At 41.5% G+C, this 25,205-nt stretch overlaps 1 protein-coding gene across 5 annotated transcripts in view; it reads right to left on the bottom strand.

The window, feature by feature from the left end:
- Positions 1–213: 213 nt before the first annotated feature.
- poli (polymerase (DNA directed) iota) overlaps positions 214–25,205 on the bottom strand; it is an 83,929-nt gene continuing 58,937 nt past the window's right edge. For 2 of the 5 annotated variants that reach the window (XM_069923912.1, XM_069923913.1), the window contains 6 exons: positions 23,923–24,078; positions 17,180–17,416; positions 16,379–16,557; positions 6,201–6,292; positions 4,988–5,121; positions 214–1,999 (listed from right to left, as the gene is read on the bottom strand). In XM_069923912.1, the coding sequence (XP_069780013.1) occupies positions 1,023–1,999; positions 4,988–5,121; positions 6,201–6,292; positions 16,379–16,557; positions 17,180–17,416; positions 23,923–24,078 (1,775 nt within the window). In that variant the 3' untranslated portion in view covers positions 214–1,022. The remainder of the gene's footprint in view (positions 2,000–4,987; positions 5,122–6,200; positions 6,293–16,378; positions 16,558–17,179; positions 17,417–23,922; positions 24,079–25,205) is intronic. The other 3 variants (XM_069923915.1, XM_069923916.1, XM_069923914.1) reach the window with 2 other exon arrangements.

Genomic DNA, 25,205 nt, shown 5'->3' with positions numbered 1-25,205 from the left:
CACGTCATTCTGTAAAATTAACCACAGGTGATTTATGTGAACACATTTCCACAATGTTGCTCATTCTCATTCAGGTTCAACTGAACTGTTGATTCAGAACAATGTTCTTAGAATCAATTTTAATTTAGTGCATTGTTACAGAATGGTAAAATGGCCAGAGTTACCTACATTCGCATGTCAATATCTTTAATGACAACAATTCAATTGGTTAACTGTATTTTTATAAAAATAGCAAGTTTATTATGATGAAACCAACGCTCTAACACAACAGTCTGTTGCAGTAGCAAAGAGGAGCAGTTGACCTGCAATGCAGCACAAACCACAATTTCCAGTGCACATCTAATGGTTTCTATGAAGGACATAATATGTTTTGAAATGCTCAGTCTTTTTGTTCCATCATTACATTTGAATGGGGTCACGTACATTGTTTATCAGGTTAAAATATTGAACATTAAGTCTCAGCAGCTTCTGTCTTTGGAAATCCACATTTCAGCTTTAATGATACAGTTTCCAGGTTGTCCTCAACTGCTGTACTATTTTCGGTGTGTGTGTGTGTTTGTTGGATGGACAAATTTGCTTTCATTCCCCACTGTTGGAGGCCTTCGAAGTTTGTAACAACTTTTCTGCTCACAGCAGGGTTAGTATTGTTAACACCTGGAAGCAGCTGTTCCCTCTGAGCAATTTGGGAGAAAATAAGGTGGAAAGAGGAAGAGAATAATCGCGTAGTCAAAGTATCTGGTTTGGGTTTCTTCTCTTTTGGTGCCTATTGGCAAAATTAAATACTTGCTTCTTATTACTTTAGGAGAAAAGACCCTTTGGTTTCAAATTTCAAAAGTATATTTCACCCACTGAAATATACTTTTCAATAAATATACCTTTATTCCACCAGTTTGGCCTCTTTGAAGTTCTAATACTGGTGCTGCCATTTTTGCCTCACAATTTTTAATTGGAAGAGATTCATCCTGTTTTGTGGTGTAAACGTAAAACCTTTGTATTGAGATGAACAAGAGAGACTGCCCGTTTTACCTTTTGCTAAAGTACTTCAGGATACTGTTAGACTTGGGAGCCTTTTGGGGATGTCTTGCTCCTGCACTGGATTTGACTTTGCTGGCTCGCTTTGCAACATTTACCTTTGACACAAACCTCTGCTGCTTCCAGTCAGTCAGCAGTTCTTTCTGAAGTTCAGCAGGCAATTCCAAAAACACCTTTACATCTACATTGGTGGGGAAGGGTGGGGAATTTTGATGGGTGGGTGCTCCACGATCCACCTCTGCAGTTGCTAAGGCTTTACATGGAGATTGAGGATCTTGCACATTAAGGGCACACACCTCTAGCTGGGTTCCAGGATTAGCCGACATCATGCTACAAAGATCTACATTCTGGCAATTAACTGCATTTGAAATGGACGGGCTACTCTCAGGGTCTGCTGATACAAAATGTTTCCTCTCATCCTCTGTTATTGTCCTGAAGGTAAAGTTGCCTTTACAAAGTGCTTTCTCAGTGCTCTGCTTTTGGCAACTGAGATATTTTGGCTGCTCGTGTAAAGTGCTAGCTTCTGTTAGAATTTCCTTCTGGATCGTAGTTGGGAGTTCTTTAAATATGTCAATGTCTATCTCAGGTGGTAGATTAGAATTTGAGAATACCTGGTTTAAATCGGAATGTGTGGCAGCTTTGGCATGCTCTGAAGCAGACTCAAGGTTATTTACCATTTTTTTCAATGGACTTGCGGTGCCTCCTAAACCCACACCATCAGATTCTTTGCAATGTCTGAAAAGCTGTCTACTCTCTTCTATCTTTGGACTTGTGCTTGATTTTCCAGGTGATTTCTGTGTTAAATAGAATCCAATTGATCCTTTGATAGGGGAGGAAAATGTGGGCTGAATAAGATTTGCAAAGCAAACGCTCAAAAGGCTCACAAAAAACTGAAATTTGGTGTCCACCATCTTTTGAAGCAACTTGATCAGGATATCAATCAAGGGAGTCACAAGCTCCCAATCACCTAGTAAACAAAAGAAAGAGGAAGAGTGATATAATGGGTGGAAAAGCCCATAAGTTTAATTTCCTTCCCCTCGATACCCATAAACTCCTTCCTCAATTCAATCCATTTCTTTACGCTTTAACAGTAAAACATTACCAATGCTGGAAATCTAAATTAAAATGAAACATTACTGGTAAGACTCTGCTGGTCTGGCAGCACCTTAATAAAAGGAAAAACAAAGGTATACAGTGGGGTTCATTGTCATTGCATGAAGCATTTACTCTGCTTCTCTCTTGATAGCTTTCTTGGATTGTATTTCCTCGCCCTTCTAACCCTGGACGGCTAAGCTTTTCGGACAAAATATTCCTGTCGCAAAACATAGCCGACACAATGTGCACTAAATGCATCTCAGCTCAAACCCACCTTCATCATTTGGTTTACATTTTCTGCTGGCTTCTCCTTTCTATGGCTGAGGGCACTGAATCTAGCTTCGGGCTGGAAGACTATTTGACTTTGAAATGAAGTGCAAGTTGTTTGCTACTGATCACCATCTGCTGAACTCTGTTAGATCATGGCTTTGTGCAGGTGCTAAATGAGGAGAAAATTATGCTCTCCTGGATTAAGAGAATCCTGGCATTCCTAGTCAGGGCTGCCAATGAGGAATCGTGACCTGCCTAAGAATTGCCTCAGTCTTTGAAATGTAGCACAGCAAGTAACTGCTTTGACAGAAGAGAAGTAAATAGAGAGGTAGCTTAAACATTCAGTTAAGTTCTAGATGAAATTAAAACTTTTGAAATCAGTTCTAAGCTTGTTAAAAAGAAATAGTAAGGGAGACACGGGGTGCAATGAATAATATGGAAAAACATTCCGCACAATTTGACATCCAAATGACCAATTCCTTTTAATACAGTATTCACAAATGCAAGATTTTAAATTATGAATTGAAGGATGTCACAAAGAAAATGGGATAAGCACGCAAAGTTTTCTCAAGCGGCACGGTTGGCACAGCAGTTAGCGCAACACCTTTACAGAGCCAGAGATTGGGTCTGGGGTTCGAATCTCACACTGTCTGTAAGGAGTTTGTATGTTCTCCCCATGTCTATGTGGGTTTTCCCTGAGGGGCTCATGTGTCCTCCACCATTCAAAACATGGTGGGGGGGTAAGTTAATTGGGTGTAAACTGGGCAGCACAGACTTGTAAGCCGAAATGGCCTGTTATCATGCTGTATTTCTAAATTTAAATGTCTGAATTTTTTTTAAAATTCACGTTGTTGGGACAATCCCAAATTTTAAAATGAAAATACAGTGTTGAATCAAACTTTCCTTAATTTCATTTGAATGCACCTGAATTTAAAATGGTAATTAATTAATAGAAACAATCAAAGCCTGAAAAAGTACAAGATCTCCTTTTAAAAATCCTATAAATGCTTCATGAAACCTCTCCTCCTCAATCTTCCCGAGAGTTATTAGACCTAATTGCATTGGTGAATCAAAGGTGCTGCCCTCCACCCACTCCATTCCTCTCTCGGTATGTTTCGAATGGTGGGAGGCAACCGGAGCCCCCGGGGAAACCTGCATGACATGGGGAGAATGTACCAACTCCTTACAAACAGTGTGGGATTTGAACCCTGGTCCTAATTGCTGGCGCTGTAAAGGCCTTGTGCTGACCATTACACCAACTGGTTTGCCCCCAGGTTAGTTGGATGAAGTATCTGTAAAACTTTGCCTGACCAGGAATCTCTGTATATGTTTTTACTTCAACCACGGTGTCTGTGGGACTTATCTCTGCATATGGCTCTGGATGGAGGTGAAGGGGGAGCTTATAGATGCCAGCATCTGCAGTTCTCGTGTCTCTTGAGAGAAAAATGGGTCTGTGGGACTAGTTTTTGTTGCTCTCCACATCAAGCAATTAGGACATACAACAAAGAAAGAAGTAATTTAACCTTTTTTGTTTCAGTCCTTCTATCCTATCTTATCTAATTCCATCAGAATGTTCTTTCATTTGATCATTCCTTCGTTTCCCCTCCTATCCCTTTATGTGGTTCCATTTTCTCCTCATTCGTTGGAGAGAGTATTTTCTTCTCAATTCTCTATTTGATTGTCTTATAATGGTAGACAGATTGCTCTGTCTGCTTTAAAACCTTACACGATTTCAAAAATTTTAATTTTTTTTCTCTTCATTATAAAATAGGCCAGGCACTCAAAAACTAACATCACTGTTTAGATACTGCTTGGTGGCTTTTGTTGACCTCCCACAAAAAAAAATTACCGATTTGCACATGATTTTCCCAAGTCCTTTTGCTTCTTTACTCCATTAAATTTTTTCCTTTCAAGTAATATGAGATCTAATTTTTCTTACATGTTTTAACATACTTTATGTAACTCATGCTGAAACGCATTTGCTGCATTTTCATCACCCTCATTTAACTTAAGAGCAATATTAGAGGAAGCTGGTCCTTGCTTTTGAGGTGTATATAAGTGTGCCTCAAAAAACCTACTCAATATTTAAAGCTGTGTGAGCTGTAACAAATAATTCTACAACAATGGCTTGTTTGGAGTTCCAGAAAATCAGGGTTGGCCTGCTGAAGACACAATTGCTGAAGGCAGCCAGCCTCCTACTCATCACAATGTAGTCCTACCCCTCTTTCAGTCAGTACAGCATTGGAAATGAAAATCAAGACCATGTAAGATTTTGCCTTTCTGCTTAATGGCAGGGTTTTGTCCTCCCTGAGTTCACCTTAGAACACCTGTCTTGCAATGCGACAGGAAGGTTATATCAACACGCTTCTAACCAGAAGCAAAATCCCTTTGGGATACCCCACTTCACCTCATCAGGTAAGTGAGAAGGGAGGAGCACAGTAGCACTGCCTCACAGCTCGAGCAACTCAAGTTCGATTCTGACTACTGTAGCTGCCTGAGTGCTCTCAGAGCTGACATTACCTCAGTCGGTTGAACAGACTCCTGCAAAGTTGTGAGGAAATGTGAGAAAGTTTAAAAATAACAACATCACCTGTGTTAAGTTTCTGCATGAGTTGGTTTGGAACAGGGCACTGTCGACTCTCTCGATTGAACCATTTGTTAGTAGTCGAAGAGCGTCTAATTGTTAATCTTATGGTCCGTGGTACTCGCCCATCTTTATGCAATCTGCAAAACATATCTACGATGTCTTCAAGGCAAATATAATCTGTTCACTGAAGCACAAACCCCCAGAGATATAACAAAAAAATTGTCACGCCATTGTGTTTAGTTCGATTGCTAATACCACCAGCAGGATCGACACCACATGTCTGGAACTGCTCATGACATATACTATTTCTTCTTTAAAAATACTTATTGCACACTTAATTTATTAATTTTATAACCTGATCATAAGATACACTAATGGTGGGAAACGCCACCAACTAGTTTTCACTGCAAATGATCGAGTACACTTCCATTCCAGGAATACTGGATCAATAACAACCTTATGTGGTGATTTATAAAAGCAAGTTGTTTATTTTATGATAGATTTTCAAGGTGATCGCTACAATGAGCGTAACATGTCTAATTAATGCAAAATACTTGACACATTTTGTGTTCAAGAAAAGGGAAACTCATAAACAAGCAATTGCAACATTCTTGAAATGTTACAATTAGTATGCATGGAAAGATAAGCAGTACTTTCTTCGTATTTAGATCTACTTTAATGAAGTATTAAGCTCCATCTCTTTTGCATTCATCTCAATAAATTAAAAACAGCACCTGTTTCCTTTTTATTATAAAGAGAAATTTTAAAAAAAGAGCAGCCAAAAAATCACTTGTGGCACTGGCAGATTAAGTCAGGAGCTTGCTCAAACAGCTGGAAACCAACGCTCAGCATAACCAATTAAAATTCTAACCTTGTGACAGGGTTTTCATATAACTTTGTGAAGGAATAGCCTTCATCTGTCTCGTACGAGGACAGTGATGGAAGGAAATGTGGAACCGGCAGAATCAAATGTCAACATTCCCACGATCCTTACAGCTTGCAAAAGTTGAATTACATCGTGTATTTTACGTTTTTTTTTTGTATTATGTGACAATAAAAGGAATCCTGAAATAATATGCTGGCATGAAATACCTGAGGAGGTGGCCCCCTCTGTTAAAAATTATGAATTATTTGTAGAAACATGGGAAAATATCATGATGTAAATGTCATTAGTCGTAAAGATTTTTCGAAGGTCAAGTGAAAAGGTCTCACAAACCTGATTAGAAGACTGATCAGCAGCTCTTCAAGTTTCTTTCTGATTTCAACTAATGAGGAACATTTCCTAAAGGAATCTTCATTACTGAGGGACTGAGGAAAATGTGCAGGTAATTAACGAACAGTTTTAAACCCATGCAGGAGATTAATATTAATACGCATGAAAAAGCCAACATTAAATGATGACTGATTAGTAAGTATCTGGAAAGGCTACACAAGAATCTAAACATTATTAGAAATTTCAATTTATATTGAGTTAGCTGAACATAGCGGGCTAATGATGGTGGGATTTCAGATCTTATCCAGTTCTATCCCTTTATGAATGTCGTTTGTTGCTTCATTACAAATGGTCTGAGTGTCTCATGCACCAACATATTTAAAATAAATAACCAGTGCTCCTGGTTGCAGTCAGAATGATTTCAGCCAGATTATATTTTGTACATGGATATTTAGGGTGGGGAAGAATGAGCTCAGGGGAAAAAAAATGCTTTCTTTCTACCTGACCCCACTCCTAAACAGTTGAACAACCGCCAATTTTCACTTTCAATGCTCACACATGACCGATAACCTGCTGAGGCACCAGTGAGCTGATAAATTCTGTGCAAGTAAACACAGGCGGAGTTTTTACTTCAGGAAGAAGGTCGAAGACTGGAAATCTAACACTTGTTTACAGGGTGGTCAGGGGAAAAAGGGAGATTAGAGGTACAATTCTAGATATTTGCAGCATAGAAGTGGACCATTTGGCAAACTGTGTCTATGCTGGTATTCACTCAATGCAACACCAGTCATTAATAAGATCAGGAAAAATAATGGCTGCACTGCCAGAGCTGCTGCAACAGCAGCGCTGCCGTTGTTGTGGGCCTGCAAAAAGTAGAGACATATCGCTCCTCCACAGGGTTCTACCACCCACCCAACTACCAATGATTCCATAAAGGCTTTAAATGACAGGTTAAAGGAACTAACAGTCGTTTAGTTTAAGATCCTGCGACCATAGGGTCTGAGCCCAAGATGGCGGTGCACATGTTCAGAAGAGGCCTCGAGGGGTTACAGATTCCGGGGAAGCACAGGACTGGCACAGCATACTAGCAACAGGGAGAACAAACCCCGTATGAGAAGGAGAAGCAGAGGAGATGACCCTACGGGAAAGGGACCAGAGTGGCGGACCAGTGACGGGCTCTGTAGATGAAGAACCCACAGGTGGCAGTCTGGTGGTGACTCGACGCAAAGAACCCACACAGGCTGAGGGATGCTAGTGACTGTGGTCAATGGACTCACGCCAGGCTGCGGACTGCTGGAGACTGGCTGAAGGGTACTAGGTATCGGAATCGGGATACGAGAGGGTGCCAAGGGTGCTGAAGCCTTCCTCATTATGTCAGATATTTGAAGCTCAGGCTGTCGATGGTTTGGACTAATTTTTGTGTGGCTGCAAAGGCTGCAGGAATGCTGGAGGCAAATCCATGGACACTCAGTGACTCTGAAGGGACTCTTTATATGACAATAAAAAAAATTGAAACTTGAAAATAGCACACAAAACAACATCTGCTTATTTCATTGGGTGACCTTCAGCCAAGCTTGAAATCAGTAACGCACTCTCTCTAATAAATAATGTAGATATCACTTGTAGAATCTTCATGATGCTATTAAAGTCTCTTAAAATGGTTGTACTTCAGCCTTGCATGACAAATTAGCCTGCAATGTCTTCCTCAATTTATCTTTCAGCTAACCATTATATGATTAATATTGTCCAGTTTCATCTGCAAACATTAAGGCTTAGCCTCATAAAAACTTGTCAAAATTCAATGGTACAAATGTTTTGGGCAAATTATTCTTTTAGGTTCAACGTGGTTCATTCTGAATACATCATTTAACCCTTGGCAAAATTATTTCCTGTCTCGTTGTCTCATGAACTCTCAGCTGCTTGATGGCTCAGTGAGATGGTACTTTTAGACCGTGACCAAGTGATTCATTGAGATGGATATGTGTTGGGGTCGAGAGCAGGGGAAGACCTGTTGGAAATTTATTGCACAGAAACAACAATGCGATAATAAGTAGGTCTTTTTGGTCAAATTGATTGACAAGAACATTAGAATATTCTTTTGACATTTTCAGGCATTTAACTAAAAGGCCAGGAAACCTAAAGTCAGATTTTCTTTCATGCAAAATAAGAGATATTTCCTTTTGGTCTTCTTCCCTCAAACAAAAGCATGCAAACAAAATGTTGCTGTTGGATATTCATTATATACAATAGCTATTTTGCCAGTATGAATAGCAGTCACTACATTCCATGAAAGAAAATCAGTAGATTTGAGGTTTCTTCTTGAAAAGTCATGTACACTTGTGCAATATATTCCAAATTTTAACATCAATTTTTTTTCTAGGTTTTCATGGGTACAAAGCCTTCCATTCCTTCAGTCTTTGCCATCCCTGCTATATAAATATGTACACACATATATACGCGTGCGCCTATATGTGTATGTGCGTGTAATACACATAGATGCGTGTAATACACACATACACATATATGAAATAAGAGTTATGGATATAATGCTAATTCAGCAATATATTTGTAATTATGGAAGCTCATACACATTTACAATGAAGTATTTGCAAAGTTTTACTTTCACTGTTTGATACCATTTATTCCCTTCATGAAATTGAAGGTTAACCAACGTATTAAACTGTATTATTCTTTGCTCTTCCTGTTTACATCCTCCTATTTTCAACTTCTCAAAAATCCTTGCACAATTTCCTTATCCCAATTCACCAACATCAACATTGATCTATGCACATGCCTTTCAGCAATAAACCCAATTTTCTGATCAAATTACCAGCAGATGCTATGATTGTAGTACAATACACAAAAGTGCTGGAGAAACTCAGCAGGACATCCAGCATCCATAAGAAGTTTTCAAAAAAGAAACCAAGATATGAACAAAAAACAGGCAGGTGCCTGAATAATGAGTTGAGGGAAGGAGAGAAGAGGAGGGAGGAAGGGAGGAAGAGTTCATAGGTGGATATAGATGGGAGAGAAGAAGAGAAAATGCTGAGGTGAAAAGGGGAGAGGACAGCTCTCTGAATGGCGAGGGAATAGGATGGAGAGCTGGAGGAAGGGAGTGAGAGGGATAGGGCAAGACAGAGAGACTTGGGGAGGGGTTTAATGGAAATTTGAGCTTTATGTTAATACTGTCTGGTTGGAAAGTGCCCAAACGGTTGTTCCTCTAATTTAAGAATAGCCTCGGTTTGGCAGCACATAAAGCATGGTTGGCCATGCCTTTTACTGGGGCATTCCTGTTACTGCAGCGTACAGAGCAGATGTGCTCAACAAAATGATCTTCCAGTCTGCGTCCCATCTCTCCAATGTAGAGGAGCCCACCAGATGACTCCCATACATCCACAAGTGAAGCATTGCTTTGGGGCCCAATTTTATTATGTCAATTTTACCACCATGTGGGGAAACCACTATTGTATATGTAAATGACATGACCTCATATGTTAGACCCTGCTCTCACTGGCTGCTCCCTTTTATCCCCCATGAAGCCACAAGCCTGCCCCCATTTCTTCCGAGTCAGGGAGAGCCAGCAAAACAAGGGATGCTGTCCATCTCTTGCTAATAAAAGCCTTCAGTTTCAGTAACTTCAGCTTTTATGTAATTGATCATGTTTCAATTTTATTAGCAAAACTTTGTTTTTCCGGAACATGGACAAATATTTGAAGCTGGACCGCCTAGAGATTGACCCGAGTGAACTGAAGCAGCCGACAAATTCGTGCTCTGGCGCCACTGCTTTGAAAATTCATCGCAGATTCTGCAGCTGTGATCCAGGACGATGAAGACAAGCTCCATCAGCTATTTTCATACATCGGGCATTGAGTCTACCAGATGGTCTGGGACTACCAGATCTACAGAAAAGCCATGGACACCCTGAAAGACCAGTATAAGGTACAGGTGAATGGTCTTTACATGGCACGTACTCCACTTGTGCAGGCAGCGACCTGGGGAAACATTCAATAACTGACAGGGCTCTGCAGGAGCTTGCAAGGGACGGCAACTGCCTGGCTGTGAGTGCAGAAGAGCACACACAGCTGCTGAACAGAGACACCTGTGTAGCAGGCATCTGCTTCGATTGCACGAGGCAGAGGCTACTCGAGCAGAAAAGACTGAGCCTACGTCAAACAATCGAACTGGCAAACACTCTGGAAGTAGCCATCCACAACGCAGAATCGTTCTCTAGCGAACATGTGGCCACCTCGTGGGGGACACATGCGCTGCCATCTTGGGAGGTGGGATCACAAACCCCCTCCCACTCCGAACTGACCTCCACAGCCGTTAGCGACCACCCAAAATGCTATTTCTGCGGGCAGGGCAAGCATCTGAGGAAATGCTGCCCTGCCAAATATTCCGTCTGCTCCAACTGTGGGAAAAAGGGACGCTTCCCATAAGTCTGTAAGTCGAAGCAAATCCCCAAACCCAGCAGCACTGCATGCGAATGGGGACTGCCATCTTCGATGCAGTCACTTTTGCCGCCACTTCCACGGAGATCACCAATCGCGATGACATCACTTCCATCTCCTCCCTCTTCCCTTCCAGCGAACGATGGCCAGGCCGCATGCGCGCCATGGGGCTGCCATCTTACCGGACTGCCGGCAGCCAAAGGAACTCCTCAGATGATGAGCTGACACTGGCATCAGTGACCCTAGATCAACGCAGACTACACCAACTTTCCAGAGTCATGATGGATGTTGACAGTGGAGGCACGGTGAGCTTCATTCACCCAAGAGGCACAGCATCTCCCTCGCCTCACAATCCAAAATGGCAAAAGTTCGTGGCAGTTGTGCTGTGACACTAACTATGCAAGGCACGGTATACTGTGACGTCAAGCTCTTAGTACTGCCACAGCTCTGTGCACCTGTCCTACTGGGGTTAGACTTTCAGTGCAACTTAAAGAGGTGTCACCATGGAGTATGATGGGCCCCACCCTCCCCCCACGGTCTGTAACGGACAGTTTATGAACTGCCTGCCCCTCTCTCACTACATAGCCGACCAGCAACCCCAATCCCATGGGGCCAATCAACAGCCACAAACTCAATCACTGCACATTCCGGAATCCACCACCCTCCCCCCACCCTCCCGACCCCTTGTTCGCTAACATCACCCTGGACTGTAAGCCTGTTGCGACTAAAATTCAGTATTATAGTGTCGGGGACAGGGTATTTAATAAGTCTGAGGTTAGACACCTCTTCGCCAAGGGGGGTGATAGAGCAGAGTATCAAAGCCAACATTGCAAAGGCCACGATGCATGCAGTGGATGAGTCCATCCCATTCCAGGTGGAGAGCAACGCATCAGACTTTGCCCTGGCCTCCAGACTTAACCAGCCCCTGGAGAGCCCAGGTCATGGTAGTGGGGAGAAATAATAGATGGTCATAGATTACTCCCAGACCATCAACAGGTTCACCTGGCTAGACGCATACCCCCTGCCCCGCATATCTGACATGGTGAACCGGATTGCTCAAAACAGGGTGTTCTCGATCATAGACCTTGAGTCTGCTTATCACCAGCTCCCCATCCTCCTTGAGGACCGGCAGTACACTGCCTTCGAGGTGGGTGGCTGGCTGTACTACTTCCTGAGAAATCTTTTTAGGGTCACGAATGGAGTGTCTATCTTCAAAAGGAGATGGATCGGATGGTGGACGAACACGGGCTGCGAGCCACTTTCCCATACCTTGATAACGTCACTATTTGCGGCCATGACCAACACCTCCAAAAATTCCTCCACATCGCGAAATGCCTCAACCTGACGTATAACACAGGGAAGTGTGTCTTCAGCACACATCACCTAGCTATACTTGGCTGCATTGTAGAGAATGGTATCATCAGCCCTAACGCTGACCATATGCACCCACTGTTAGAACTCCCTCCTCCCCACTGATCCAAGGCCCTGAAAAGGTGCCTGGGGTTTTTCCCCTATTACGCCCAGTAGGTCCCTAGCTGTGTGGAGAAGGTTCGTCCCCTCATCAATATCTGGAAGGCATTCGACCGTATCAAAGCCAACATTGCAAAGGCTACGATGCATGCAGTGGATGAGTCCATCCTATTCCAGGTGGAGAGCAACGCTTCAGACTTTGCCCTGGCCTCCAGACTTAACCAGGCGGGCAGGCCAGTTACTTTTTTTCATGCACCATGACCCTGAAATCCAGCACTCCTCCATTGAGAAAGAGGCCCAGATTATCATCGAAGCAATATGGCACTGGAAGCATTACCTCACCAGTAAGCATTTTACCCTGTGACTGACCAACGGGCATTCGCATTCATGTTCAACAACTAAAAGCGGGGTAAAATCAAGAACAACAAAATCCAGAGGTGGAGAATTGAGCTCTCCACCTACAACAATGATATACTGTACCAGCCCGGAAAGCTCAACGAGCCCCCAGTCTTAAGGGACATGTGTCAGTGCCAAGACAGACCAGTTGCAGGCACTGAACATCAGCCTCTGCCACCCCAGGATCACCTGGTTTTTTCACTTTATCAAGGCCTGTAATCTCCCCAACTCCATCAAGGATATCAGGACGAAAATTGCCGAGTCTGCATGTCTACCAGCCCAACAGGTCACACTTAATCAAGGCCACTCACCCCTTTGAACGTTTGAGTATGGACTTCAAAGGACCCTTAAAGTCCACATACCGCAATGTGTACTCTCAGTTCCCTTTTGCCATCCCCTGCCCGGACATGACAACAGGTACTGTCATAAAGGCTCTGAACATCCTGTTCACCATTTTCAGATACCCCTGCTATGTTCACAGTGATAGGAGTTCATCCTTCATAAGCAATGAGCTGCATTAATATTTGCTGTCCAAGGGCATTGTCTCTAGCCAGACCACCAGCTATAACCCCAAAGGGAATGGCCAGGTGGAACGGGAGAATGGCACAGTCTGGAAGCCCCTAATGTCCAAAGTCCATCCCCCACTGGCAAGAAGTCCTCCCAGACACCCTCCACACTATCCGGTCCTTCCTGTGTATAGCCACCAACGAGACACCTCATGGGAGACTCTACGTTTCCTAGGAGATCGGTGTCAGGAACCACTTTACCCACCTGGCTGTCATTCCCCAGGCCCATCCTACTTCGCAAGCACATGAGGACCCATAAGTCCAACCGACCCTCTAGTTGAGAGGGTCTAGCTGCTTCACCTTAACCCACAGTACGCCTATGTGGCATTCCCAGATGGATGCGAGGGACCCCCCCCCCAACCCCCCTGCTCCAGCTCTCCAGGGTTTCAGTTCCCTACCCCCACCACCCTGGCCAACCCGGAAGCTGACATACATGCTCCCACCTTTCCAGCTCAAACTAGTACCCCAGCCGTGCTAACCGAGATGGAGCAGCCAGAGCTGAAGGAGACCACTACAGACCCCCGGTCACAACGCCAATGGAGGCCACCGGACAGACTGAACTTATGAGGTCATCTCACCGCAACATACTCCTCGGGACTTGTTTTTAAAAATATGGGGTGAATGTGGCCTAACCATTATTGTATAACCAAATGACATGACCTTTTCTGTTTGACCCTGGTCTCACTGGCTGGCTTGTGACTCCTCCCCTTTATTCTCCATAAAGGCTGTCATGCGACAATCCTGCCCCCAGTTCGAGCCTGGGTCAGAGAGAGCCAGCAACACAAGTGATGCTCTCCATGTTCTGCTAATAAAAGCCTTCAGTTCCATTAACTTCAGTCTTTGCGTAATTGATTGTGCATCACAGCATTAATAACAAATCATACTAGTAGGGTTCTAGTTTGAGTGATTACAACTAAACTGGAAGGGAACTAATATTTTTGCAGGGAGGTTAAATTCTCCTACTTAGGAGGATTTAAACTAGAGTGGCAGGGGGATGGGAACTTGAGGAGTAGAGCAGCTAGTGGAGGTGATGAGGGGACAGCAAATGTTATGGCAAGTACATCTGAAAAGAAGGATGAGAAGGGAGGGGCAAATGAACACAGGGAGACTAATGGCCTGGTGTGTTTATATTGATGAAGCAGTATTATGGACAAGGTTGATGAACTAAGAGCATGGAATTATGATGTGGTGGCCATTACTGAGACATGGCGGCAAGAGGGACAGGACCAGCAGCTAAATGTTCCTGGGTTTGATGTTTTAGATGTAAAAGAGGCAGTACTAATTAGAGAGAATATCATGGTTGAGAGAATGTACTAGAGGACTCATTCACTGAGAGCATGCAGATTTTAATTTTTACCAATATTGATTGGACATTCTTGGTGTCAGTGGATTAGAATGGGGCAGAATTTGTTAGATACATTAAGGGGATTTTTTGAAGCATCATGTGGATAGTCAAATCAAGGAAGGGGTCACATTAGACTTTGATTTGGAAGCAAGCTTAGCCAGGTGATGGAAGTTTCAATGTGAGAGCAAAGTAGGAATGGTGATCATAATTCTTAAGTTTCAAGTTAGTTATGAATAAGAATAAGCCTAGAACTCGTAAAAAAGTACTAAATTGGGGGAGGGCAAATGAAAACATTTTTAGACAGGAGTTAGGGGGAGTTAGTTGGAAGCAGCTATTACAGCACGGGAACAGGCCCTTAGGCCTAACTCGCCCATGGTGACTAAAATGACCCAGCCACATTAGTCCCACCTGCCCATATCCCTGCAATCCCATCTTATTCATGTATGCCGTTTTTTTGTTGAACAATGCAATAATGCTAAACTCAACCATGTCCTGTTCCATACACTCAACACCCTCTGGTAAAAAAGTTACTCCTCAAGTTCCTATCAAATCTCACCCCCCCCCCCCCCACCACCACACACACACACACACACACACACACACACACACACAAAAAACTTACCTTATGTCCTCTGGTGACTAATTTCCTTACTCTGGGCAAAAGACTCTTTGTGTTTGCTTGATCTATTCTTCATGATTTTGTATACCTCCATGAGATCACCCCCTCATCCTCCTGTTCTCCAAGGAATAAAGTTCTAGCCTGCTTAACCTCTCTTTGTAGATCAGGTCCCCAAGTCATGGCATCATCCTCTTTCATCTTCTCAACACCCTATCCAGCTTGATCATTCCTTTCCTGCAGCACAGTGGCCAAAGCAAATAGAAAATCCACAGATGGGACCTCACCAAGAGATTACTCAACTGCAACATGATCTCCCAACGTCTATATTCACTACTCTGATGAAGGTCAATGTGCCAAAAACATTTTTGACCACCCAATATATACTTGCGATACCACTTTCAAGGTACTATGTACCTCTATTCCTGAATAATCACTTTGCTCTATAACACTCGCCAGATCCCTACCATTCACTTGGTAGGTCCCACCCAAATGTAGCAGCTCACATTTTTCTGTATTAAATTCCAGTGACTATTCTGCTATCCACCTGCCCAATTGATCAAGATACTTCTGTAACCTTCTTCATTATCTACAGTACCAAATACTTAATGTCATCAGTAAGCTTGCTAATTCTTTCTTTGTTTTACGTAATAGCAATAGGCAGTTTATCCTCTCATACATTTGAGAAAGAAACATTTGCAACTTATCATTTGGGTACAGATTTGTTTGCTCGGTTTTGAAACATCAACTAATTGCAGAGAATGATCACTCAAGATCACCAGCAATTGGTCTCAAAAACAACTTACCTAGTGGCAGCTTCTAAATGTTGTATCTATTCAGAAGATAAACTGGCGCACAGGTAATTAAGAAGGAAGAAAAGTAAATATTTGAGAGAGAACTAGTGCATGAAAGCAACAAGCCTGAATTTTGGAATGCAGGCAGGAGGTCCATCAGGGTTGTCAAAGATTTTTAAAAATGACAATTTGGTTTTAAGTCCTTCATTGGTCTCATTATATATTTAAAAAAATCCTGGTTCTGCTACTAAACAAAAATTAACCTGTGCAAAAACTTCACAATATGTACTCTATTTGGTTTATCAAAGTGTTGGGGATGGTTCCTCAATGATGTACAGGTTCTTCTATTCCAAATTTAAATTAAGCCTTACTACTTTCAGACAAGTGAAAGAAACAACTAAAATCAAGGAACAACTAGTTCCTGAAATGTTAGTGCAAGATGGACATAAAGCTTCATGGCCAGAAATCTTTTTTTTCTAAGAATGTTACACCTGAAAGACGTTTTAGAATTGCTCATGTGACCTGCAGTGCAGAAGAACTTACCTGGGGTGGACCTCTGGGGATAACAGGAGAGTCATCCTCTCCAAAGCTGAGTTTATTTATTCGTTGAGCTGTGCATACTCCCAGATCCTTCTCTAACAGATCCAAAGGAAATGTTTGTAGAGCATGTATGGTGTGAATTCCAAAAAACTCAAGGCGCTTGACAGTTTTAGGACCAATACCTAGAATAACAAAACAGACAATATTAAAAACAAAATTTAACTGATGAATATTCCAGCATTAAATATGTAGTCTTGCTTTCTAGTTATCTCAGTTTAAGCATGGCAAAGGCTCGAGGGTCCTTCATTCAATCCCAAGGTATTTTGAAATTACAAAAGGTACTTGCAAAATGTCATTGGGTTTCAGTCCCTCCTGAATATGCATTAAAATATTCATATATTAAAACTTTAGTTTGTTAACTGATTCCCTGTATGTAAAACATGCAGATAGAGAACAAGTGGCATCCCATTCACTAAACTAAGCATTCACTAGTGTCGCTACTGACATGACAACATGTGTGCAAGATGCAATTATTTCTTGGACTATATCTTACAAACTGAGAAGATCAAGGATTGCAAGTGCATAGAAACCTACAGGCTTTACTCCAAGTCACACAGAATCGAGATTCATAAATATGCCACGTATTGTTTTGAGAATGAAAAACTACTGCAAAGGTTTCTTCTACAATGCAATTGTAAAGGATCAAGAAGGTGGTTCACTGTCATTTCTTAAGAACAACAAAGATGAAAAATATAGAAATGATCAGATCCCACAAATGAATACAAAAACACCTGAAAGTCTTACCAGGTACTTGTTTGAGTTGCATGAGGTTCCCCATGCGGTCTTGAATGCTTTCTGGAAGCAATATGGTTTGCTGGTTGGGTTTAAATGTTCCTGAAACTAGCTTGGCCAACAGTTTATTGGGTGCAATTCCTGCACTACTGGTGAGACTAACCCTCTTGTATATTGCTGTTCGCATTTCAGCTCCAATTTGTGATCCAAGAGCCAGCCGAAGATGTTTTCCATCAGCTGCATTTAATGCTGTACAGAAATAAATCAATGAACAAGGCTTCAAAATCTTCTTCACTTATAATGGTATTATTGCCATTCCTTATGACAAAATGATGAAGTTAACTTAAATTTCTCACTGAAACTCAATATTGCAAACAGAGTATGAGCAATTTTCTTGCTCTGTAACACCTGTACATTTCTGAAAAAAGACTCAGGAAGTTTTCGATAATGCTGCACTTTGTAAATAAAATGAGGAAGTGTATGGTGTTACAGTAACATAGGTCTTAAAATATGTAACCCACACCACTTTTAGCATCCTTCCTGCTTTACTGAATATTTTAAATTACATACTGTTAGCTCTATCTGGGACATATACAATGGAATTTTAACTTAGGGAAAAGAACCAAGAACAATTACCACTGCCAATTCAAGGTTCAAATAAAATTAAAATTATGCTGATTTTTTTTGGAGCAGTGAGTGAGGAATTTATCCCTCGACCAAATAAGCAGGAACAGTGAGGAGTCAAGATCTGAAATCACTCCTGGGAAGAAGGAATTAGGGGTGAACAGCAGTTATGAGTGGACTATGTGAAGGGAATTTGGAAGATGTGGAGAGAGTAGGTAGGCTTCTTTCATGTGACAATTTAATTCCCCTCAGGATCTGCAGTTGGGGAGAGTACTGAACTTTACCATTTCATGCCAGGATATCAGTGGAGGTCATGCATCCCACAAGTGACAACTGTGTGTCATTTGTCATTTGAAATGTGCAGGTAGCATGACATAGGAAGGATCGGCACAGGGAGAAATGTCTTGTAGTCATTAAAAATGAACACCACAGAGTTTAAGAGGAAGTGGGCTGGTGAAGGACGGCAATAGTAATCACATTCACATCAGTGGATTTCTTTTCCTTCCATTTCTGCAAAACGAAGGTTGTTGATTCATTTAAATATCTTAAAATGTTTTCTCAATGGATTTTAAGTAATTTGCTCCCCATTCATTGCAGTCACTACACTTGTGGAGTACTTCAGGATCCATGGGATGTCCTCACATTGTGAAAGACACAAATATAAATATACCTTCCTTCTTTGTTTTATTCCTATTTTTTGTCCATTAGTACTTCAATTGTCTGCTAAACTCCACCGAAATTTCCATTTTATTTTGTTAGAACATTGTGCATTGGGTTCTGTAAGTTTGAAAGCATGTAGTTCATGTGGAACAGGCTCCATTTGAAGACAGAAACCATAATGAATGTTCTGATGCATATCCTGTCACACTTGACACAGTCACATGTTATATATGAAAGAGTTAAAAAAAATATCCAATGTATGTTTTAATCTTCAGTGCAAGAGGAACACTATATCATTAAGCTGGAAAGGATGCAGAAAAGATTCAAGAAAATATTGTCAGGACCAATAAGCTTAAATTATAAAGTGAGGTTGGATAGGCTAGGACTTCTTTCACTGGAGAGGTGGAGGTTAAGGGGAGACATTATAAAGTCATGTGGGGCATTGATAATAGGTATTTTCCCCGATGTTAAGGGAATCTAAAACTAGAGAGCATAGGTTTAACATGAGAGGAGAAAAATATAAACAGGTCCTGACAGGTGAAAAAATAGTGGGTAAATTAAATAAGCTTTTGGAGGAAGTGGTAGGCATCGTTTAAAAGACACTTTCAACAGGTACATGAATAGGAAAGGTTTGGAGAGATATGGTCCAAATACAGGCAAATGACACTAACTTCGTAAGCACAATTAAGTAAAAGAGCCCATTTCTGTGTTGTATAACTCTCTGATTCTGACATGAAGTACTTATCACTTGAGAGTACAGCACTTAATTAATGTCAGGTAAATGTTGAGAACATTTATTAATATATTTGTTGGGGTTAGAAATCCAGCTTTGCTTGCGGACAAGTTCTGTAAGTTAGAGCAAGTATTGTGCTTTTGGCAATTTAAATTATTTGAGCAATTCTTTGCACTTTAAAAATAAATAGCAAGAGATTTGTCTGGACTAAATAATATTTACTTATATTTCCAATAACCTTATGTAAAGTGTAATCCTATATTGTAACCCTGTGGGTATGCACATAGACTAATCCTTTGAAATTATATTATAGAGATTGATTGTGCTTTGATTTAAACAAGAATAAATGAATCCAAGTATGCCACTTTCAGGATAAATTAATTCTGATCAAATTTTGAGACCATATATGTGTAAATAGTCAAGTTTCCTCTGTAGGGCTTATCAATGACTAAATACATCTTAAAAGGAGGCCATTCAGATTGCCAGGTCCATGCCAGACCCATGTAACAGCAACCTATCTAGTCATAGTACTTTGCCCTCCCTTACATGGCCCTGCAAATTCTCTCCTTCAGATATTTGTACAGCTTCCTTCTGAAAGCTTAAATTCAATTTTCCCCTGGCAATACATTCCAGTCCATGTCCACAGAATGCATCATGAAGTTTTCTTTTTCCTCATGTCTCTTTTGATTCTTTTGCTGATTCCCTTCATGTTATATCTCCCCAGTTCTTCCACTAATGGGGGTAATTTGTCTCTATCTTCTTTGTCTCTACTTTTAACAGATCCCCTCAAAAACCCCTCTGATCCAAGGGGAACAATTTCAGCTTCTCTATATAATGTTATGCCTGGAATCATTCCAATAAGTCTCATCTACTTCCTTTCCAAAATCTTTACATCTTTCCCAAAACGTGGTGCCTCGAACTGAATACAATATTCCATTTGTGGCCAACCAGTGTTTTTCAATGTTCATTACGGCTTAACTTTCTCTTCTGCCCCGATGCCTCTACATTCTGCTACTTTTACTACTTTCTCAATCTGATCTGCCACATTCAATGAACTAGGTACATATATCCCAAGATTTCTCTGTGCTTGCATGCCTTTTAGAATTGTGTTTAAATTGCCTCTTCCTGCAAAATATAATACTGTACTTCATAGGATTATATTTCATTAGATACCCATTTGCCCTCCCATCATCCTGTTGACATCTCCTTGAAGACTATTTATACACTTCCACAAACGAGTCTGCAGCTGACGTGGACATTACCCCTCCATAAATCTTCATCCGCGAAGCCAAGCCAAAGAAAAGACTCTTCATTATACCTACATTCTATGTAACATCTGCAGATTTGGGAATTATGCCTTATTCATCCATGTCCAAGTTGTTAACATAAATAGTTACAAAAGTTGTGGTTCATGTACCAACTGCTGTACATCTCCCTTGTATAAAAGACAACCATTCATCCTACGTTCAGTTTTCTGTTAAAAAAGAATCACAACCTGAACCACTGATGAACCATTTCTCTCCAGGGATGCTGCTTGTCCTGTTGAGTCCCTCCAGCTTTTTACTGTTTGCTCAAGATCCCAGAAATGCACTTGAATTTCTCCATTTCACACCCCCTCCCATGTTAATATAGTCCATTTTAACCACATCCTTCAATATAGTTGACAAGCCACCTATGGGGCACTATTTTGGAAGTCACAACAATCCTCATTAAAAAAAAAATCCATCAAATTATAAAAAGCATGGTTTGCCTTTAATAAATCCACACTTTCTCAACTTAATCCTCACTTGTCCAATTAACAGCTAATTTTGTTCACAATTAATTGTTTCTATAACTTTCTCCACCACTGAGGCTATGTTTACTGAGTAAAAATGCTGGAAGAATTCAGGCGGTCTCACACCGTCTAATAGGATGTAAAGATGTTTCAGACCCGATCTTTTCTTTAAAGACATTTTGGTGATATATCTTTAGCTCCTATGAACACTGCAAGATCAACTGAGTTCCTCCAGTATTTCTGTGTGTTTTTACTGCAATCGCAGTATCTGCAGACTTTTGTGTTTCACTATCATTATTGAGATCAAGTCTATAGTCTTTTTTGAATGTAGGTGTTATATTTGGAATTATTTTGACCTTGGGCATCATCTCTAAGCCCATAGATATTTAGCCCAAGTTCTCTCTTTTTCCTCTGCAATCTTGGATACAGTCAACTGGACCAGGAGATTTGTCTACTTCAGGTGCAATTTTTAGCCCACTAGGAACATTAACTGCATCTTCCTCTGTTGACACTCCACCAGCAGGTTCTTCCTTAATAAAGCACTTCATCTTATGCTCAATGCAAACAACATGGACAAAGGACCTGGTCCTGCTGTGTACTGTTCAATGTTCTAACATTCTCCTTCTCCAACACTACAATATTTTCCTTGATCAATGTGGCCTCTACCCCTGCTGTTTTCCCCTATTTTTCCAGACTATTTTGTCAGAAAGAATATTTGGAACCTATTCCTAGCACTTATTACCACATGTCTGTTGTTGACATGACTTCATAATCCCATGGGGTTAATTGCAACTGCAAATAACTGATCCTGTTTAATATGCTTCTTCTTTTTATCTACGTTCACTGTAACCCAGCATTTCTGTACATTCTTGTAACCTGACCCTTTGTAAAAAAAAACTTTCCATTATGTGTTCTGCTATTTTCAAACATTGGTGCATTCCACTCAATCCCAGCATCTGCAGAATTTCTTGCTTAATTCCATTTTGTATTCTGATGCTCTTTTTTTCTCTCAATTTTTTTTTGCATCTTATTAATACTCTTTCCTGTGTCCATTTCTCTGTCAAATTGGTTGAAACCACACTAATCTCCATTCTGCTGAGGTGCAATCCACTAATCCAGTACACATTCTACCTCCCTAACTAGAAAATATTTGACAACTATTGCCTTCTTGACACTTCTCCTCTACCATTATGCAGTGGAGCCTCTCACGGTGTTCCAGTCCTGGTTCTACTTTCACTCTGCAGAACTAAAAACTGCTTAGAATGATCTTAGAGGCTTCCTGAACCACCCATGAAAGCTTTTTGTCTTCTGGCAGTCCTTCACCCCCTCTTTGTCAACACGCTGTTTAATCATGTCATTTTCCGGTCAACCTTGTAGATATTCATTATGACATCAGCTGCTGCTCCAACTCCTCCACACTTTCTGCATTTATGACTGTCCAGGGAGCATCCTGAAGTTTCCACAGACTGTAGAAATTTGTATTTCATGGGTGTGAGTTGCTCTACACTGCCACTATTTAATTCAATAGATACAAACATAACTGAAATAATCTACTATCAATATTAATTTACCTATCGGTACATAAGAGGCTATAGATGCTGGAATACTGAGCAAAAAAAACATCTGTTGGAGGAGCACAGCAGGTTGAGAGCAGCATCAATGGGAGAGAAAGAATGATCAACGTTGTCCCGGCCCAAAATGTCGACCATTCTTTATCTCCCGCTGACGCTGCTTGGCCAGCCAAGTTCCTCGACCAGATTGTTTTTTTTATTTACTTTTTGTTTTACTTACACTGAATACCAATGATTTTTTTTTTAAATCTTTGATTAAAGCAAATACTTGTTTAACCCAATGACATTGCTTCCCATTCTTCTTTTAAGATTAGTGGACCTGTTTCATACATTCCTTTTACTCTCTGTGCTAAAACAGTTCACTTGTCGAATGTGTTAGGAAGGCCCTCAGGGACCGTTGGCTAAATCAATCCAGAAATCCAGCTTCTACTCATTAGAAGGTGAAAAATACACATGGTATCAAGATTAAATGGTTGAAATAATCATCCTCCCTGTGAAATAGCAACACCCAACACTCACATATAAAGAATAAATCCATGAAGAAGAAGGTGGCCATTGACCACAGAATTACAGATCTGCTTGAATCAGTTCTTTAAATGCAGAAGCACAAAAAAGATTCGAGAGATTTTAAGAGAAAATACTTTGTGCATTTGAGTCGCTCAACTTAATGTGGGACAGCTTGTTTTCTGCAAAGTGTTTAATAACATTTTGTGCAGCAGTTGTAGGAAAGGAAAAACAAAAAGCTGTAGCGGCGGCTACACGGCTCCTGCAATAACACACACAACCGGACGGGTTGAGCTCAGTGAGCAGACTAGTTTATTGCAGGCTGCTGGGCTGCACTGATACTCCCAGCCCGGACCTGGCTGAGAACCGCGCTGGAGGGCGCTAACGTCACCTGGGCGTCACGTGGTCCCCCAGTGCGGGTTTCTGAGCCCCGTGCTGGAAGGAAGGGAAGCGCCCTCCCGACAGTGCCATTTTGGCCGGCTGTCCCGCCGTGTGGCTTACAAGATGGGCCGGTTTGCCTGCCTTGTGGTGAGCCGCCACAATGCTATGTTTGGATTTATTCCAATTTTTGATGAGCAATCACGAGTTGAAAACAAATAACCATACAACTTTGTTGTTCAGGGTGTTTATTTGGCATCTTTAATAAGGTAAAACAGCCCAGGGGTCTTCACATTATCAGACAAAATTTGATTCTGATTAACATAAAGAGACATTCGGGCATCCAATCAAAACAGGACAGAGAGGTAGATTTTAAATTATCTCAAAAAATACACAAAGAAGTAGAAGGTTAGAAAAAGTCAAAGACAAAATTGAAGTAATTGGACCCAAAAGGTTGAAGGAACAGCAATCAATAGCTGGACAATGCAGTTTGTGGTGGCAGTGCACTTACCCTGGTTACCATACACATGACCAGACACACAAAAATCTGCAGGGATAATACCTCTTTCAATCTGTTGCAATCGCTTCTCCACTAGTTCAGTTACGTCGACAAAATTTTCATCAAGGACTAGTCTTTCCACCAGCGGAGTGAATTCCTCCAATAATTCTGGAAACACATCGAGTCAATACAGAGAAGATTACTTTGTGGTCAATTATTGTGGAATATCAGCAGAGCTGGCCAATCTTGTGGAATTTGTCTGCAATACACCAAGTGGTCACATAAAACATCCTTGACATTTCAAAAAATGAATTCCTGTTGAAGAAAAGTTATGGAGACATTTATTACTTCTGTTCTACAGCGAATGACTGATTCCAAAACTGCTACTGCCTAAGGTCACCATGTTTTCGTGGCACCATATAGTGGGTTTGTTTCACCTCATATCAGATACTATTCAATGTCATATAATAAAACAGAAATATAATATTACACAAAATTGCCTTTAGTCTCCCATTAGGCAAAGATTCACCATTTGCATTAGCTTTGCCGGCACCCCTTCCATCAGAGAAAGAGAAGCAAAGGAGAGTCCTCCAGAGTCAGAGGGTCCATGGATTCCCGTAGCCTCTGCAGGTACACAACACTCCAGTTCATTTCAAACCATCGGCAATCCAAGCCCAGATCCAAACCTCCAACACGATGAGGAAGCCCTCAGTGACCAGGGCCCTTTGGGAGTCTGCCTTGCCCTCAGCACCCTCTCGAATCCTGGTTCCAACACCTGGTTCTCATGAGCCAACCTCCAGCAGTCCATAGCCTGGTGCGAGTGACATCAAGTCACTAGCAGCTCACCACCTATGAGTATTCTTCAGCCACAGAGCAGCTCGTTGGATCGCCACTGTTGCACCATCCTCTGTTTCTCCTTCTCATTCTTGCTGTTGATGCCCTGTGCCAGTCTGCTGCTCTCTAGAGTCTGTAACCCCCTCACTGCTGAACACAGGCTAGATCCCATGGTTGTGGGATTTTAAATTGAACACCATTGGCTCCTTTAAAGCCGGTATGGAGCTGTTAGCAGTCAGATTGGGTGGTAGGACCCCACAGGGAAGCGCTGTTTCTCCACTCCCCATATTCCCCAGATCAATGCCACTGGCAGCACTGCTGTTACAGCAGCTCCCGCATTCTTCTTATTGCGTGTTTCCCAACTTGTAAGAGGTTTCCCTTCTCTCTCTCGAAGAAAGGTTCCGACCCAAAATATTGACCATTTGTTTTCTCCACTGATGCTGGTCAGCCCACTGTGTTCC

The sequence above is a fragment of the Narcine bancroftii genome, chromosome 3 (genome assembly GCF_036971445.1).
Source record: "Narcine bancroftii isolate sNarBan1 chromosome 3, sNarBan1.hap1, whole genome shotgun sequence".
NCBI classification, from domain to species: Eukaryota; Metazoa; Chordata; class Chondrichthyes; order Torpediniformes; family Narcinidae; genus Narcine; species Narcine bancroftii.
Note: the sequence above shows the minus strand (reverse complement) of the source record. Positions and strands in the feature narration are given on the sequence as shown.